The sequence below is a fragment of the Talpa occidentalis genome, unplaced genomic scaffold, assembly GCF_014898055.3.
Source record: "Talpa occidentalis isolate TD23 unplaced genomic scaffold, MPIMG_talOcc4v2.1 talOcc4.6, whole genome shotgun sequence".
Lineage (NCBI taxonomy): Eukaryota > Metazoa > Chordata > Mammalia > Eulipotyphla > Talpidae > Talpa > Talpa occidentalis.
In genome coordinates, this window is record NW_023604972.1 from 84334208 (window position 1) to 84353888 (window position 19681).

The 19681-nt window shown below is 34.5% G+C and overlaps 1 protein-coding gene across 5 annotated transcripts; it reads left to right on the top strand.

The window, feature by feature from the left end:
• The first annotated feature begins 21 nt into the window (after positions 1–21).
• On the top strand, positions 22–19094 carry PPWD1 (peptidylprolyl isomerase domain and WD repeat containing 1). 5 transcript variants are annotated; one of them, XM_037529679.1, is made up of 11 exons: positions 22–237; positions 3406–3508; positions 5224–5324; positions 5468–5588; positions 7398–7845; positions 10003–10193; positions 11009–11198; positions 14085–14266; positions 16375–16456; positions 17349–17531; positions 18806–19094. In XM_037529679.1, exons 1-11 carry the CDS (start codon positions 54–56, stop codon positions 18947–18949), a joined length of 1929 nt encoding a protein of 642 aa, XP_037385576.1. In that variant the 5' UTR covers positions 22–53; the 3' UTR covers positions 18950–19094. The 5 variants fall into 5 exon arrangements, with proteins under 5 accessions (XP_037385576.1, XP_037385579.1, XP_037385577.1 ...); XM_037529680.2 differs by lacking the exon at positions 22–237 and adding an exon at positions 248–1759; XM_037529681.2 differs by lacking the exon at positions 22–237 and adding an exon at positions 1766–2893.
• The last annotated feature ends 587 nt before the right edge of the window (positions 19095–19681 follow it).

Sequence of the window (19681 nt, forward strand, 5' to 3'; positions counted from 1 at the left end):
TGGATTGGTAGTCGAGTTCTGTTCGTCGCGCCCTTTCTGACGATTCCGACAATATGGCGGCGGAAGGTGAAAGCGATTCGCAAGTGAGAAGGAGAAGGCGCCGGGATACAGAAGACCCGGAAAAAAATGAAATCAGCGAGAGAGAGCTGGCAGTGGCCCAAGAGAACGAAGAAGAGAATGAAGAGCGCTGGGTTGGGCCGTTACCTGTAGAGGCAACGTTGGCCAAGAAGAGAAAAGGTAGCAAACCAGATAGTCACAGGGCGAATTGGAATAATTAATGCGTCCTCCGAGTAAGAGAGTGCAAGCCAGACCCGAAAACATACGGTGTGTGACTGGGATTGTGTGCCCTCAGAATTGAGTCTTCTCACTTCTGTTCAAGCTGGACTTGCACATTCTTCCAAAATAGTGATTTGGGCTTAATAAGACGACTTTTTAATGCTATCTGACACTGCAAGTCAATGATTTGTTTAAATAGGTACTAAAGCTAACTTACGTCTGTACTTTAGTGCTTGGCGTCTCTCATTTTATCCCTATCAGCAGCAATAAGCGGTTGAAATTTTTAACCCCGTTTAGCAGATGTGAGGGCAGGGGTTTCGGGGAAGTACTGCTTCTCTAAGGTTTTCAGTTCAGGAATATTGGAGTGTTGGTGCTGGCAGGAAGGCAGTGCCTATTTAGAATCCAAAAGAGTGGGTAAAGACACTTCCACTGATGAGGTTTCTGACTAGGGAAGTTACCTGGATCACAATTTTTCATTTAAAACCCGAGGTCTGATTGTCAAATTATTTCATGAGGTACCGTGACATTAAGCATTTTGCTATTAACGTGGATTAGTGACTTATTTTTATCAAATAAAAGGAATGGGGAAAGGGGTAGATTAGATCTTCACCTCAAACCTTTATCAATCTCTTTACTTAAAACTCTTCTGTGGTTTTGTTATAGAGCAGCCCCGATATTAAACGGGTTCCTGGCTGTGGGTCCTCACCCGTGCTCTTTAAAGGGACTTAAGAATACTCTACTGCAGACACACACAAAAGGTTAATAAAAGGTTTATTTACAAGAGAAAAGGAAATAAGGAAAATGTACAACTCAGGGAGAAAATAGGGAAATAAAGTCTTTAATGCGTCCTACCTGATCCGAGGACCTGGAAACCCAAAGGCACTCTCAGAGCTGGCCTGATGCTGCGAGCTGGCGGAGAGCCAAAAATGGGGGCTCCTCCAAGGCCCACGTGTCTGCCTTTTATATCCACCTGGCTGCTTAACCCCACCCTCAGGTCCCAGCCACCTTCCCTTTGGTGGTGATGGGATTTGGAGTTCCCAGTGTCTTTGACTTTGACCTAGGGTGGGGGGTGGAGTCCACAAAGCCTATATGGAATTAGCTTTGGGACATCCTTTTCCCCCTAACAGTTTCTCATTATTTGCAAAAGTCCAAAATCCCTGATATGGCATACAGGCCCTTTTTGTTATAATCCCTCCTTATCTCTCCAGCACATTTCCGATACTTCCCTTTCCTAATAATTTGTCATTCCTTCTCAGTCTGTACCAGCCATATTAAACCACTTGAAAATAGGCCATGGTCTCTTTCTCCTCTAGATGCCTACACTGGGAATCATGGTGTCCCTACCTGGAATTCCCTCAACCCTTCTTTCACTTGGTTAACTGTTGTTCAACCTCTAGCACTCAGCTTAACTATCACTCCCTCTGGAAAACTGTGACTTCTTCAGTTTGGACTGGCTTTATCAAGCCCATTGATCATAATTGAGGTAATGTTTATCATTCTGAATTTACAAGAAGCCTTCAAGTTTTATCTGGATTTTGAAATAGCTGCTGTATTTTTAATATTGTACAAGTGCATTATGTATTTTACTGTGAGGTTTTCCTTTTAAGTGTTCAGTAACTGTTCACTGCACTTGCTGCATTTTGCAGTTGTATATTTGTTTATGTGATTGTGTGATTAATGTTTCTCTCTGCTAAGACTGTAAACATAGAAGAGCAAGGACTAAGTTTGTTTTGCTTCAGTGTTTGGTAAGAGTGCTTTGCATATATCAGTGTTTAGTTAGTTTAATTCATTTACTCAGTAAGCTCAATCCATTTGTTGAATTAATGAATGAGTGTTAGTGTATATGCTCTCAATTATTTTACAGTAATTCTTTTTGTCCAAAAATAAGTGCCGACAGTGTTTGGAGACAAAGATCTTAAAAACTTAATACAAATTAAAAATGTAAGAAATGTTCGAAAAATAACATTGAAGATTTTGTCTAAGAGAATAGGGTTTTAAAAATACATTTACTTTCTAGAAATGGAATCATCCCCTTTAACATGTTCTTTGGATATTAGATTTTTGTTTACATTTTAACAAAGCTATTATAAATGATTATATGGTACTACCTTTAATTAAACTAATAGTTTATCAAGAGCAGGGGCCATGTTAACTCTTCTTTATGTCCTTGTGCCCTGGAAACTATTTATTTTCAATAAGTATATGCCTAACAAGTGAACTAACAAATAGGGTAAAATTTAGTTGCATGTTACAGAAGACCCAAAATGACAATATGAAAAGATAAAAGTGTGTGCTTTTCTCTTACGTAACAAAGTCCCAAAGTAGTCTAAGAATGGTGTGGATGCTCTAGTGGGAACTAGGCTCTTTCCAGCTTTTTGTCCTAATAACACTAATACGTGGTTCTCATTAGAATTACAGTGATTATGTCTTACTTTCAAGTATAGGATTGAGAAAGGGAAGACCACACTTTCTCAAGGAGACTTCTCTACTGTCACACACTTCCACTTTTATCTCACTGGTACATGATCACATCTAACTGCAGAAGAGGGTGGGAGTCATCATCTTCTACCTGGATATCAATATTTCCATGGAAGACGTTTGAGAATCAGTTAACTGGGTAATCTCTAGGATTTTCTCAACTCTAAAAATCTAAGTCATGTTCAACAGTTTCAAGCCCAATTATCAGTGATTTCAGAGAGGAACAGTGTCTTAAAGGTATTGAGACACAGTAGTCATTGCTTCTTATTACATAATTTAAATTAGCACCAGTAAATGGATCTACATAGTTAGAAAAATAGCTGTGATATAAAACTTTTTAAGGGTTTTTTTTTTTGTTTTTTGTTTTTTAATGGAACTTTTGAATTAAACCAGTTCTTAAATTCTGGGGACAGTTAAGCATCTGTCTGATTCCTGAGAACCTGTCATGACTCATTAAATAATGGTGCTATTCAGTTACTCTGAAATAATAAAAGTTACAACTGACATAAAAGACACTTTATTACACATGAATTGAGAGAAATTAAAATCTGGTATACAGTAAAAAATAAAATTTACATCATTTTAAACTTTAAAAATGCCAAATACGTATTAAATTCCAGTTGTAAAAATAAATTTTGCTTTTTTTCTCAGTTCTAGAATTTGAAAGAGTCTATCTTGATAATCTCCCCAGTGCATCCATGTATGAGCGCAGTTACATGCATAGAGATGTCATCACCCATGTGGTATGCACCAAGTAAGTCATTCACATCTTTTAAAATTTTTTTTCTGATTTTATTATTTTTAAAAATGCTTCAGCAGTTGGGGGGTGAATTTGCATAAGTAACTTTAGGGTATTTTGGATTTCTACTTAATTCCGTAGATTCTGTAATAATTTAAGGGCCTCCTTCCCTCTGTGGTACAAAAAATACATTTCCTCAGATAGATCTCTATAGTTTGTACATTTGTCTTTTGGAGATAAACGCCAAAGAGTGATGAACCAGGTGTCTAAGCGTCCCAGAAGAAAAGTTTATTAGTTAAGGTGAGAGTAATTGGTAGATGGCCTCTTCAGAATCATTGGGGCAAATGATGAAAACTAAGACATTCTGGGAATATCACAGAACTTCAGAAGTGGATGAATGGGAGAATTTGTTATAATGATAGTAATTTGGTTTATAATGATAGTAGTAATTCTCTGCTATTTATTAAGTTCATAGTTTGTCCGGGTACTGTGTGGAGGCTTTTATATAAGTTAATTATCTTAAAGACAGTTTTATGAAGTAGTATATAATCTCCATTTTATAGATAAGAAAACAAGTTTAGAGAATTTAAATGGCAGATGAGGCTCGAGAAAAAGGGACATGGGACTAAATCCCAGAGAATTATCTCTTCTTTACGTGGAGTCTGAACCTATAATCAGGAGACTAAGATCAGATTTTAAAAAAAAAAAGACCACTCTGGCTATAATGAAAATGGGATTCTTGCCCAAATAGGGCAAGAATGGATACTGAGAGAAGCAATTAGGAAGCTAGAATAGAAATCTGAATGAGATATGATTATGATGGCAACTTGGATGGTAATGGCAATGAATATAAAAAGAAGTTGATGAATTATTTTTTTCTTTGGAGCAGTCTATTTTTTATCTCTTGGAGATGATTTAATTAAATAAAATACATTTATATTTCATTTACAGGATAATTCTGGCCAAATACTAGCACTTTTCCTGGTCTAAAGGTGTCGATGTATAAAGCAGCATGCAGGACTAGCATTGCTATCACTCGTTTATTTGTTTTTTAACCTAAAGCAGTGGGGTATAATAAAAATATTATAGGTTTTGAGGTTTGACAAATATGATACTGAATGCCTTCACTGTCCAGCTAAAGACTTGGTACAAATTTCATCTTTTAAAACTTGCCTGATTTGCAAAATGATGATAAAAATACCCTTCCTAATAGAGTTGCTGTAAAGATTAGCTAAGGAAACACCTGTAGAGCAGCTTACAAATACTAAGTTTCAATAAATGGTTTCTCTTTATATGCCTTATGGAGGAGACTGTATTGCATAAAAACCTTTGATAGTCAAAATACCTTATATAAGAAAAAAGCAGACTTATGTTGAATTTTCCTGTATATAGAAGTAGTATGCTGGGATATAATTATTTATCAACTTCTAAAAAATAATACCTTTTCCTTGTTCTCTGAACAGCCTAATGGATAACTTTAGCATTAAAGAACCCTAAGGTCTAGTGATTCCTGGTGAGGTTTTCTTTTCTTCTAATGACAAATCCTAGCTTATTTCTGATCTCCTGGGATTAAAATTAGTGCAATAGCAGTTGTTTGGATATCCAGGAAAGAGCTTCAGATTTTAATAACTTACTGTGAAAGGTCAAAGATGCACAGTGAATGATTGCTTTGAGAGTACTGATTCATAAATATGTTTTAGAAAGTAACTTTTATAATTTTATATATACAGGACAGATTTCATTATTACAGCCAGTCATGATGGACATGTTAAGTTCTGGAAAAAAATTGAAGAGGGAATTGAGTTTGTCAAACATTTTCGTAGTCACCTAGGTAAGAATTTCCTCTTTTTTTGTGTTTGTGTGGCTCTCTTTCAAGCTGTACTAATTAAAGTTTCTCTTAAAATGCTTTTTTCTTTGATTTGTATTCATTTATTTCATTGGTATTTACTAGAATGTTTTGATTTATTTAAATAGGAGTTATTGAGAGTATTGCAGTTAGCTCTGAGGGAGCATTGTTCTGTTCTGTGGGTGATGATAAAGCAATGAAGGTGTTTGATGTAGTGAACTTTGACATGATCAATATGCTGAAGCTTGGGTGAGTATATCTTTTAATTTAGTGAAATAATTTTTTATCTATGCCATTTCATAGGCATTTCTAAACACAGTATGTTACCATTACATTAAAAAATATGCCCTTGATATTGCTGGGAAAATTTGATGTGATGAATCTTTGGTGTGATGCTATTTTGAGGCCTTTGATTTTTCTCATTAATCACAATCCAAATTGCAAGGATTCATTATATCTATTTAATATTATATAATAAATAAATGAGGATCCAGTTCTAATTTTCACATACGTAGATTAATTTCTTTGCTTACTTATATCAGTGATATGTACTATGAGCTTATAAAGCTTATATACTTTTCTGAAATTGAGGTTATTTGTTGGTGATTTTAAACTTTGAAGTATATTAATAGCCAAACTATGTGGTTAGACTATGCAGTAATGAAGCTTATACTTTGTTTTAAGCGTGTCTTTTAAAGATCACATACTGAATTCATATCCATCTAAGTTAATGTGACTTTGAAAGTTATAACATTGTCAAAAACAATTTGGGTACTTGTCTTGGTCTACTAAGACTGCCATAACAAAAGACCACAGACTGGGTTGCTTAAACCACAGAAATTTTTTCTCTCTCAGTTTTGCAGTTTGGAAAGTCCAAGTTCAAGTTCCAGCAGGGTTTGATTTCTGGGTTTCATGCTTTGTTCTTGTTAGGGAGGTTTGGAGAGCAGGAAAAATGATCTCTTTTCCTCTTTTTACAAGGCCACTGGCTATGGGATTAAGGCCCCACCCTTATGGCTTCATTTACCTTAATTCCTAGAAACCCGGATCTTCTGATACCTTCACTTTGGATGTTAGGGGCCCAATATATGAAATGGTGGGAAGGGAGCATAATTCAGTACTTAGCACACTTCTTTTGGAATTTCCTTCAAAATCAGTTTATGAGCCACTGAAGAAAATGAATTTCATTATATGCAGTCAAAATTTTTTTACAAAAAACGGAAATATTCACTGTTCATTTGTCCTATTTTACTACTGATTTCCCAGACATTTAGCTGTTTTTAAAAATCAAATGTATTCATACATCTTGAATGTTTGCTACCTGTAAGGATATTTAAGGAGTATTTTTTTAGGCTTTCATAGAAATTCTAACAGGAGAGTCAAAAATGAGTTTTAAGAATACCATCATTGGAATTTTAAGAATACCATCATTGTAACTTCTCAGATTGACTCCTTTGAGTAAGACTGCTCACTTGACAGTACAAGTTTAGTAAATTGTTTATATCATATCCCAGTTATTTTATACTTTGTTCATCAGGTGGCATGATTATTGCTTAAAAGAAGATTAAGTTACTAATGAGAATGTGATAAAGAATGTTCTTTTGCTCATGGTCATAATGAAAATATTTTGAACTTAAATATATTCAAGAATGGATTTATAACGTATACTATTGCATGCTAACATATTTAAAAGTAAGTTATACATAGACTGAGACATAGACACAGATCTAAAAAGCAATGCTATAGAAAATTTTAAGACACGGGTCATTAGGTTTCCTTATCTACCCAAGAGAAATAACTGGTCTGCCATATATATAATTTTTTTCACGTGGTTTGCTGGGTCTTCAGAAAGTATTGTTGTTGCATTCATGATATCAAAAAGATAAAAACTAGTGTTCTTAATTGTTCTCCCCTTTCAGTATCACTATTTGCTTCTTTGGGGCACAGAATCCAAACCTAGTTAAATTACTTGAAAGAACATTTTTTGGTGGCGAGGCTGAAGAGAAATGCTAACTTGTCTTGACCTTCTTCCCTCTCCCCCCCAATTCTTTACTGTTTTAGGTATTTTCCTGGACAATGTGAGTGGATCTATTGCCCAGGGGATGCCATATCGTCAGTTGCTGCTTCTGAGAAGAGTACAGGGAAAATTTTCATTTATGATGGCCGAGGAGATAACCAACCACTTCATATTTTTGACAAACTTCATATATCACCTCTTACTCAGATACGTTTAAATCCAGTTTACAAAGCAATAGTGTCTTCTGATAAGTCTGGAATGATTGAATATTGGACTGGGCCGCCTCATGAATATAAGTTCCCAAAAAATGTGAACTGGGAATATAAAACTGACACAGATTTATATGAATTTGCCAAGTGCAAGGCTTATCCAACCAGCATATGTTTTTCACCTGATGGGAAGAAAATAGCTACTATAGGTTCTGACAGAAAAGTTAGAATTTTCAGGTTTTTAACTGGAAAACTCATGAGAGTCTTTGATGAATCACTAAGTGTAAGTGCAATTTAATCAGATTTTATTTTGCTAAAGTTTTTATCTATCCAGTGGTTCTGTAAGTGGTATGGTAGGTTGAATCCTCAGAACTTGTGGGTTCAACTTTCATAGCAATATTTATTGTATGACAATCAAGTCACAGTTTTTGGTAGTGACCAATTTATATTAGATTCCCTGCAGTAAGCTCTTCAAAAATTCTGTCACTCTTATTAGTGAAACGCTTGGTAGCAGCTGGATTTAAGTTGAGTTGATTATCCTGTCTTAAGTAATTTGAATCCAGACAAGTGTAAAGATGCTTACTAGCCAGATCATCTTCATGACTTTTTCTTGTTGAAAGAAGATAGCTTTCCACTATGCTTTTAAGAAATCTTTTTTTGGTGATGTTAATAATAATAGCTGTAGATACTAGTTTGAACTTAAATATAATTTTAAAACTCATCAATTTGGAGATCTTCAAGATTCCTCAGGAATAGAAATATTCAAGACTTAGTCTCTGGATAGAAATGTTTTAAACACACATACTCTGAACTGATCATTCTGTTTTTTCATTGTTATCTTCAACATTTGTTCAGATGATAGAACTAAGGTAATAAAAGGCAGTTAAGATTCAGAATGAAAGCATTTGCCTAAAAAAGCCAAATGCCAGGTAGATTAGTTACAATTTTAGTGACTAGTGACTGGAATCTCATGTTCGTTTTAAGATGTGGGTTTGGGAGCTTTGTTACAGAGTCCTGGTTCAACAGACAAGAAATTGAACTGGATGCTCTGGGTTGTTTTAGTACTTATTAACAAGAATCACTGCATGTGACCATGTAGTTGTGTATCACAGAGTTCCTACTGTTAAGGCTAGAATACTGTGAAATTCTGATGTGCTTATAAGGTTGGGTTACCATTGCAGAATATTTTCATGTGGGCAGATGTCCATCTACCGACTTTAAGCCTTGAAATTGAATCTTTTCTCTAGCAAAAATAATCAGGGATGTCCCTCACTGCAGCATTCTTAGCTATTTTGGCACATAAAAAATAGTCTCAGAGGTAATAAACCCTATTGATCATGTTTTTTAGTTCTATAAGACTTTGCCTCATGCTTGTTATCTAACACACATACCACCTTTTGATTTTTAGAGTTGTGTATATCTCAAAAAATGAGACTTCTAGTTAACATGAACATGGAAAAAAAAAAAGTAGGCGGGTATAAATTATCATCTGCAGTGAAGAGCTACCTGCAAATTTTTGCTGTTTGATGCCCTAAATGTCTGGAAAACTCAATGTAAAGATCATAACTTTGGGGAGAGTTGTAGAGTGATAATATGTAGTAATTAAGAAGGGCACTCATAAAAATAATCACTCATCTTAAATCACATTTACCTAGTGATAGTCAAATTATATTCTAACTGTAGTTGTCCCATGTCAAAATAACTAAAGGTTTTCTGAAACTTCTGAAACACCATGAAGTTGTTAGTAAGTTAGTAAAATAATAAAAAGTTCATTCATTCAACAAAACTAGATACTTGTTAAGTATCATACCCATGATAATTGCATAAGGACCTCATAGTCTATAACTGCATTGTTCAATGTAGTAGCCACAGCAGTCAGACATATGACTACTGAGTAATTGAATGTGACTAGTCCAAATTGAGATGGGCTGAAAGTATAAAACACCCACAGGATTGCAGAAAATATATGAAAAAGTGTTATTTATCTCTAAATTAGATTTTATAATTTTTATATTGTTTAATGTTTAAATATTTTGGATATGTTGGATTGGATAAAACTGTTAAGATCAATTTCACTTTTTTATTTGATGTAGCTATTAGAAAATTATGATAAAATTACTTGTATGGTTTACATTATATTTTTCTTATAAAGTGCTACTACTCTGTGCCTTAAAAAAGCTACCAGATATAGTTTCTATAAAGAAAGCAGTTGTTGTATTAACTAATTGGCTTTTTTTTTAATTAGAACAATACCACAATGTAAAATGATAATCTTATGATTGAACTTAATAATGTCTTTTTATTTCCTGCTTATAGTGTTCAGAATCCTCTTTAAGATACATGTGTATAAACAGTGGCTCTTATTGTGTACTCTGCTTCTACTTAAATTCTCATTCCCTTCATTACATAGCTTTTTGTTAATAAATGGTTTGTTTCCTAGATGTTTACTGAACTGCAGCAGATGAGGCAACAGCTACCAGACATGGAATTTGGCCGACGAATGGCTGTAGAACGTGAGTTGGAGAAAGTGGATGCAGTAAGATTAATTAATATAGTTTTTGATGAAACTGGACACTTCGTGTTATATGGAACAATGTTGGGCATTAAAGTTATAAATGTGGAAACAAACCGGTAAGCTTTAATATGATGTATGTTTTTAAAAAATGCATTTCCCTACTTTTGGGAAACAATGGGAGTTTTGTTTGTTCCAAGACAAGTGGAAATATCCCAAATGTCTAAACTTAACCAAATGTTTTGACTGGATTTTTCTGTGGTCTTTGGTTGTTTATAATCTTATGTAAAAAGTTTCCACTCATGTTTGTAAAAGAAAGGGAAAGAAGATATGCATAGTTTCAAGTTTTGTTTTTTTTTTTTAACAAGTTTCGGTCTGTCTTTTGCTTATTGATTTAAATTAGACTAGTTCATGTTAAATGTTGCCAAATATTTTAACCACAGAATTCAGCATTACATCCTGCTAGACATAAAATCAGAAGTTAAAATGCATGAAACCACAATAAGCCTTTTGTGCAGTCTTTTTGGTCTTCCTACAAAATAGCTACAATCAGATACTATCACTGAATATAAATGAATAAAACTTAAAATATATTTTAAGGAGGAAAAGTCTGTGCTGTACATTCCTACATTTAAACAAATTTATTTTGTAGTTCTCAGCAAAAGAAAATCTGAAGGCTTGAAGAAAGATTAAAATAATAGAGATAGGTTAAAACTGTACGACTAAATGATTGTATGTTTTTAACCTGAAAGTTATAGCTACCTACCAGTTGAAAAGTAAATATTTTGAGGAGATAGAGAACCTTTCATTACTCTGAACAAAGATAAACAGATTATTGATTCCTAGGTTTTCTTTTCAAAGTTGTATGTAACATTGTTTTATTGTATGAAACATTTTTGTATGTATTTTTATTGTATGAAACATTGTGTTTTAGGTGTGTGCGGATCTTAGGCAAACAGGAAAATATTAGAGTGATGCAACTGGCTTTGTTCCAGGGAATAGCCAAAAAACATCGTGCTGCAACTACTATAGAAATGAAAGCTTCTGAAAACCCTGTTCTTCAGAATATTCAGCCTGACCCAACGATAGTCTGTACATCTTTCAAAAAGAATAGATTTTATATGGTATGTAAAAGTACTGGGAGGTAGGCCTTAATGTTTCTTCCAGTTTTGGTGGTTTTATTTTCTTAGCTTGTGCCTTCAACTGAAGGAAATGTTGGCAATAATAGCAGACTTTCTAAACAACCAGAATACCATCTTACAACATTAATATTGTAAAAATTTAACTAGGACTAGATTTTAAGTATTTCTGTACTATTTTCCATCCTGCTCTGAAAATTTTTCAATCTGGCATCTACAACTATTTGTGTTGTCTAAGATGATAGGAAGTAAGTGGTTATGGTAAAAATTGCATCCAAAATAGTTTTTGCCATGGGGTTTTAAAAATTCTTGTTTTTATTATTTTTCAGCTTTTATTCTTGAACATAATTTATTTCCCCTATTCTTACAGTTTCCTTTTCTAAACCTAACTCTTTTAACATTTGAATCCATTTTAATGGTTATCCTTAGAATTGTATATTCCTGACATTTATTTTTTTTTCCTGGAAAACTAAAAGTACTTGGCACATTAACTAAGATTGGGCTCAAAATCAATCTAGTGACCTACCTAAGAGTAGTACCATCCTAGTTGTTTAATCATAAAAATCCTCTGCTTTTAGATTCTATCCTTTATACTGTATTGAGTTTCTGAGATCTAAATGTGATTATTTCTCTGCTTAAAAGTCATTAATGACTTCTCTGCTATCTGCTTTAGCTAGCCCTCCTAGCTTTATCATCCATTAATTTTTACTTATTTCATTGACTATCATAAACTTGATCTCATTTGCATGACCAGGTGTTTTTTATTCTAGCCTTTGCACAGTCTGTTCCTTTTGTCAGCCACACAACTCTTCCCAATTTCTGCTCATAGTGTCTCACTTGGAAGCCTTCTCTTCACCACAATTTAGGTGTGCCTGCTTGTTTGTATCACGCTTTTTTTTTTTTTTTTTAAAGATTTATTTATTTATTTATTTATACAAGCACTAAGTACAGTCAGAAGCATGGGAGGGCGAGAGAACTCACCAGGGCCAGAGCGGGGAATAGAACAGAGAGACTGATGAAGTACACTGCTGAAGGGAGCAGCTGGCGGCAGGAGTGGTCTGCGCGCCATGTGGGACCCTCGCCCGGCGGCTGGGGATCGAACCTGCGCTGCAGAGGCTGCGGGTAGCTTTGCAACCCAGTGCTCAACCGCTGCGCCACCAGGGAGGCCATATGTCACACTTTTTGGAATAATTTACTGATTTTGGAGGGGAAGAGATAGGTGTCTCTAATAACCATCATCTCTTCCTCAAGATGATACAAAATCCATACATACATAGGGCATTATATTTTCTTCACTATTAAATCTAGTTTGGTAAAGTGTGTACCCTATATGTATACCCATATAAAGTATAAATTCATCTGGGGTAATGGCTATGATGCTATTAAGGTTACCAATATTTAATAAATGTATGAAATAACAGTGTCCCTATCTATGGCAATCAAATGCTCACCTAAAATGGGTTTATGTGAGAATTTTGCTAATAACTTTCCAGGTAATTATTAAAAGTTTATTAACATGTATTGAAATTTACTTTTCTTACCTGTAATTTAAATTTATAAAGGTAAAAATCATAAAAGAATTCTTGGTATCACTAAAATCACAGGTACTATTTTTCTAGTCCCTTAAATACTTTAACAAATTATGTCCTTTTCCCCCAGTTTACTTTTATATTGATTAGATGTTCCTTGTAAGCTTTGAGCAAAAAAATTAGTTACTCGTAGTTCTTTACAGCTTACATTTTCTTGAATAATCTGTTTTATTAGATGTGTGTTCTTAAGCAAAATTAAAGTGGTATACATATATATGAATATTGTGTCCCATTTTACAAATCCAGCATCATGAAATAAAATTTTACAAAACTGGAACTTCAGTAGTTCCATATGTGAGTTAAAATTCATATAAATAATACAATAGACATGTCATTTCTTTGAAAACTGAAGAATGAGAGGCTAAGGCAGTAACTTTCTAGTTGGGTTGTTTCTTTAGCTAGATCTATCCAAGTGTGTTAAGGGATGACATTTAGGAAAGACAGAGCCTAATACACTAGCTTTACCTTCCTGGAACACAGTCGCTAGCAGGTAGAGTGCTTTCATGGGAGGAAAGATTTCTACTCACTGTCAAATAAGAAACAACTTGAGAATTCAGACTTTAAACAACTGAAAGGTTTTTCTCTTCTTCCTGTACCCTGAGGATCCAGAGATTTCGCCTACTTCACTTAAAATTTGCATTCTTTCTCCCAAGCTTGAGGGTTTAAATTGATCACTTAGAACAATGCAAAAAAAAATCTAGATCCATCACTGATTAATCTTTGAATCCTCTTCCTACCTAGCACTAGGTCCTGCTCATAACAACAATTATTGTGTACACAGTACTCTGTTAGGCACTATTGTATAAGCACTTTATATCTTTCTACTTAATCATCACAGTAGGTACCAATTTGAGGTAGGTATTGTTATCCCCATTTATGAATGAGAAAATGAAAGAAAGGAATTTACTTCCCCAAAGTCACATAGCTGGTAAGTGTCAGAGTTGGGATTCAAACCCAGGTAATCTACGTAGTGAAAGGACATGATAAAAGGCAGAAATATAGAGCTACTTCATAGCCACTTCTTGTTAAATGTGCACCCCCAAAATTTTCTCTCTGATAGGAAATAAAATCCTATCACCCATCCTCATTTTACGAGCTGTTTTCATATTACACAAATGTAAAAATAATTTATTATACATATCTTGTGATAGAAGTGATTCCTGAAATAAGGCTTCATTCAGATGTGCATTCTTTTCTCAAATACTTCAATGAAAGTCAAGTTTTCTACACATAAATTTTAACCAGTTGAAAATTTAATTCATTCATTGTTTTCCTCCTTCAGTTTACCAAACGAGAACCAGAAGATACAAAAAGTGCGGATTCTGACCGAGATGTTTTTAATGAAAAGCCTTCTAAAGAAGAAGTCATGGCAGCTACTCAAGCTGAAGGACCTAAGCGAGTTTCAGACAGTGCCATTATCCACACAAGCATGGGAGACATTCACATCAAACTTTTTCCTGTTGAGTATGTACTGCTTTTGTTTTATTTTCTTTTTTTATGAATGTGTATATTTATTTATATATATATACTTTTTTAAAGATCCATTTTTTATTTATATAAGCACTGGGCACAGTCAGAAGCACAGGAGGGTAAGATAATCCACCAGAGCCAGAGCAGCGAACAGAACAGGCAGACTAACAAAATACACTGCTGAGGGGAGTAGCGGGTGCAGCAGGAGAGGTCTGTCGTGCCATGTGGGACCCTCGCAGGCGGCTGGGATCGAATTGGCGCTGTAGAGGCTGTGGGCAGCCTCGCAGCCCAGCGATCAACCGCTGTACCACCAGGGGAGGCTCCGAATGTGTGTATTTAAAGAAACTATACAACTTTAAATTCTTGTTATTCTGACTTAAGGAATTTTGAAGACTTAAATCATGTTTGAAAGCGCATATAAAGTCTGCTAGAAAATGGGAAAATTTTATGCACATATAAATTTATATATCATAGATTTGTTATTAGGACAAAATGTATTGGCTATAAAAGTGTTAAATATATAGAGAAATACATGTATTTTACTATTAGCATTAACTGCACATCCCAACTACAGGTTTTAAAGCTTACTTGATCTATAACTGGCTGTCCTCTCAAAGCAAACCTTAAGAGGAAGATAATTTTTCTTTCCCGACACTTGCTAGATATTAACTTCCTCTTCTTTGGTTCCAGTAGCTATATATATATATATATATATATTTTTTTTTTTTTTAAAGATTTATTTATTTTCATACAAGAACCGGGGTACAGGCCAGATGCGCGGGAGGGTGAGAGGATTCACCGGAGACAGAGTTGGGTACAGAACAGGCAGACTGATGAAATACACTGCTAAGGAGAACAGCGGGTGAGACTGGAGAGGTCTGCTGCACATGTGGGATTCTCGCCGGGATCAAATCAGCACTGCAGAGGCTACGGACAGCTTCACAGTGTGGCGTTCAACCACCTGCACCACCAGGGAGGCCCCAGCTATATTTTTAAAAATGAGTTTTAACAAAAAAATGTAAGGATTTCCATTTTAAAAAATCAGGGAAAAAAATACCTGGACAGCTTAGGTTTGCAAAAAGAATGTGCAATACCAAATACAAGAGTCTCTCTAAATATTCTTGATGCAAAAGTTGTATCTTTTATCACACCTTTACTTGAAAATATTCATACTGAACATGAATGTTCTTATATCACACATTAGTACTGAGCAAAGAACTAGGCAGGTCCAGACTTCTGACCTGTCATGTCAAGCACTCAGCATCCATGCACCGATGAAACCTTGTTGTACTCTGTGTAAGATTCTCCTGGTTCTCCTTTCCATTCTCAGCCCTAAGATCTATTATATGATTAAGGACCATGTTAAATTACCTCATGAGATTAGTTAATATTATTTAGGAAGTTTATGAGTATTTAAAGTTGATTAAATTTAAGAGACATTTCTCTGGGTAAAGTCCTTGGTCAGGAATGTGTATCATAACATTTTTTTATTAAAAAAAATCTTTTCCAGGAACTTTTTTTTAAATACTTAAACTTATTTAGTTGAAGAACTAGGGTGTAGGCAAGAGGTGAGGGGGTGAGAGGATTCACCAGAGACATAGTGGGGAACAGAACAGGCGGATCTATTGAAATAAACTGCTGAGGGGAGTAGCAGGCAAGACAGGAGAGGTCTGCTATGCCATATGTGGGCTAGCTCCCTGGCTGGGGATCGAATTCAGGCTGTAGTGGTAAGAGTGCTGAGACTTAACCCCTAGGCCACTAGGGGGGCTCCCTTTTCCAAGATTTTAACCCACTACATAAAGTAACTATATACAATTTTTAGGTAGTACATTGGTATTTTTTAAATTGATAACAGACCTTGAAATCTATATATTGTCAAACTCTTGGATAATAAACAATTGTGATCTAAAGATACTCCATTAAAGAAGAATATGCCACTTTGTATACTCTTTCAACTCTTGCTTGTTGTGAGATGAGGTTATTAAAGTCTGGCCTTCTAAAACATTCAGAAGATATTGAAAACACATTAGGAAGCAGAACTGCAAAGAAAACTGGCCTAAGATGCAATGAATAGATTTCCTATTTTTAACATGTCTTACTAGGTGTCCTAAGACAGTGGAAAACTTCTGTGTTCACAGCAGAAATGGTTATTATAATGGACATACATTTCACCGTATAATTAAGGTAAGTTATGCAAATTTTATATGACTTAAGGAATGTTACTATATAACAAGCAGTTTTTACTTAAGGAATCTTATTCTCTCATACTTATCAGTTTATTAGAAAGGAATAGGAAAAATGGACCACTGGAAGCCAAAAGAAGAATGGATGGTCATGAAATCAGATCTAGAATCAAGGACAGGAATAGTAGCGAAACACTGCAGCAATATTTTGCCAGCAGCTAAAGCAAAGGGTAAGACAATTAGTAAAGGTTATACTGAGATAAGATCAATAGCCCAGGTAACCTATTCCTAACAGCTAGACAAGTCTAGATGTAGAGGATAATATTTTAAATAGTAAGAGATACACAACCACTTAGAATCTAAGAACCATCAGTTATACCTAAAAAGAAAAATGAATTTGACCCAGAATTTTGTTCAGTAGGATGCCATAAAATGGATGGATTAGTCATGCAGTACTTGGCAGGGCAAGAAATGGCAGGAGAAAAAATGAGATTGCAAATTTCTGAAGGAAATTGTGAAATGACTCATCAGGAAATCCAGAGTGTTTAGGGAAAGGGAGATGAGTGGGGCAATTATATAAGACCTAATATAGTATACAAATCCTAAAACTTTAATTAATTGGTTTTAATTAAATTTTTAGGAAAGGTTCTACATGTCTATAAATGAGAAGGCATTTGCATTTGTGTTTCAATCACAGAAGTACAATAGTATTTGAGCAGTGAAAATACATAATCCAAATCATGTAACTTACTAAGGACTTAATAAAATCACTTTATAAAGTGTAAACAATGTAAAGATTTTTTTTAATATAAAGCACTCTTAATGTACATAAACCTTTAGAACATGTCTAAAAAGGGCAGTGTAATTTATTTTTTTGTATATTTTCTATTAAGGGCTTCATGATTCAGACAGGAGATCCAACAGGTACTGGTATGGGAGGAGAAAGCATATGGGGAGGAGAATTTGAAGATGAATTTCATTCAACATTGCGTCATGACAGACCATATACACTCAGCATGGCCAATGCTGGATCAAATACTAATGGATCCCAGTTTTTCATAACAGTAGTCCCAACGGTAAGTTGAGCTGCATGGTCCATGAGCCAGAGATTCATGAGTTATAGTCTAAAAGAATGAATTCAATGGGAGAGATAACTGTATTATTTCCTACCATTATACCTTCCAAGGTAGAAAAATGAAAACAACTTAGAGAAGAAAAATGTAAAATTACCTTATAAATGAGATTTTACTTGGTAAAATAAACTTATATCATCCAGAACACAAGTCAAGTTTGCCATGCTAATTGTACAAACCAAAACAAGTTATTTTGCCTTTGGCATGTTTCCTCATCTTTAGAATAGACTGATAAAAGTATATGAATTCTCAATTTTATGACCTTTTTTTGCCACATTTTTGTATCTCTGAAATTAGGATGTGACCCAGAATCAATAGCATTTTAGATTTGGTGAAATATGACTTTAAGAATTTCTAGCAGTTCCACAAATTCATAAAAACTACACACTTTGGAACTAAGCACCAATCACTGAAGGAAAATATTTATCGATAACTGTCTGGCAGGCACATAGTTTTATGTAATGGTTACAGTAGTTCTTGTATGACTACATTCAGTTCACATAATAGTGAAATATGATAATTTGTCAAAGGTCAGGTAAGTAGCAGAGCCAGTATTTGAACTCCCATCTAATGCTAAAAAAACATGCTAATTAACTATTCCAAACTGTCTCTTAATTGTGCAAGTAGGTTTACAGCAGAGAATTTTTAAAACCTTAGTAATAATTCTTTAAGCCATGCAAGGAAACATAACCAGCAAAAATCTTCCAGCTCCCTTTGTCTGAAAGATGAAGATATTTAAGTATTATACTACATTTTTATATTTTTTCACATAATCAAGTAAATCACTCTTAAAAGCTAAGTGAAATTAGCATACTTTATTTAGTGTTTTTTTTAAAGATTTATTTATTTATGTATACAAGAACTGGGGTACAGGCCAGAAGTGTGGGGGCAGGGGAGAGGATTCACCAGAGACAGAGAGAGAAACAGAACAGGCAGATTGACCGAAGTACACTGCTGAGGGGAGCAGCAGGTAAGTCAGGAGAGGTCTGCTGCACCATGTGGGTACCTCCTTGGCTGGGGATCAAACTCATGCTGCAGAGGCTGTGGACAGCTTCATAGTTTATGTCTCAACCACTTGTGCCAACAGTTCTCCGGAGAACCATACTTTTTTAATTATATTTAAAAAAAGCATAAATTCTCTATAATTTACTCCCCATAGAGGGTGTCATTTTAGAAATTTAGGTTTACCAAGATTTTCCATTTGTCCTTCAACACAGCCTTGGCTTGATAATAAGCACACAGTATTTGGACGAGTGACTAAAGGAATGGAAGTTGTACAGAGAATCTCCAATGTCAAAGTCAATCCCAAAACAGATAAGCCCTATGAAGATGTCAGCATCATAAATATTACTGTCAAGTAAAGTAAGAATTGTTTCATTGTACGTGTAAGTAAAAATACACATGTTAACACAGGATTATTTTATATTAGGAAATTCTTAAGAATTGTTGAACATAGAAATTATGTTTCAAGGATATTTTTTTAATTTTCATTAAAGGCCATTTGTTTTAATTCTGCCTTTGAGTTTTCTTGCAGTGTTTTCATCCTAGGTGATAATGAACTAAACTTAGGCAAACAAAACACTCCTTATATATAATTTTTCATAAGACTTAAAACCATATTAAATAATAAGCGGTATTACATTTGTTCCCTAGTTTTTCACAAGCATGCTGATAAACCTGCCCTCATGGCTCTTTAGATTCACTAAGAAAATGTTCCAAGATCTCGGGGTATGTACCATTTCCTTTCTTTTATAAGGTTTGGGTTTTCTACCAAATAGTTGTCTTTTGATCAATGTTAAGTAGTAGGTATATCTTATTTAAATAAACAGGAAGTTCCTTTGTTCAGAAGTGTTAATTATGAGATATTCTTTGAAATATAACAATTAGACCAAGTGAATACCTGAGTTTTTGGTTTTATAGACTGATTCATTGACTGTTTTCATTCTTTTCCTAGTGTAGCTAAACAGTTTTTCTGTCCTCGAGCAATAGTGTATCTTTTCTCGCCTCACTAAATATATCAAGAAAGTTATATATTGAGTAAAGTATCTATTAATAGTAGCAATTAGAGCAATAAAACAATGAATCCAAAGTCT

What these genes read in the sequence shown, in the direction of transcription:
- PPWD1 (XM_037529679.1), top strand. Translation starts at nt 54, where the DNA reads ATGGCGGCGGAAGGTGAAAGCGATTCGCAAGTGAGAAGGAGAAGGCGC. An exon ending in GTTGGCCAAGAAGAGAAAAG is followed by an intron (nt 238 to 3,405) that starts GTAGCAAACCAG and finishes TTTTTTTCTCAG; the next exon opens with TTCTAGAATTTGAAAGAGTC. An exon ending in CATTTCACCGTATAATTAAG is followed by an intron (nt 16,457 to 17,348) that starts GTAAGTTATGCA and finishes TTTTCTATTAAG; the next exon opens with GGCTTCATGATTCAGACAGG.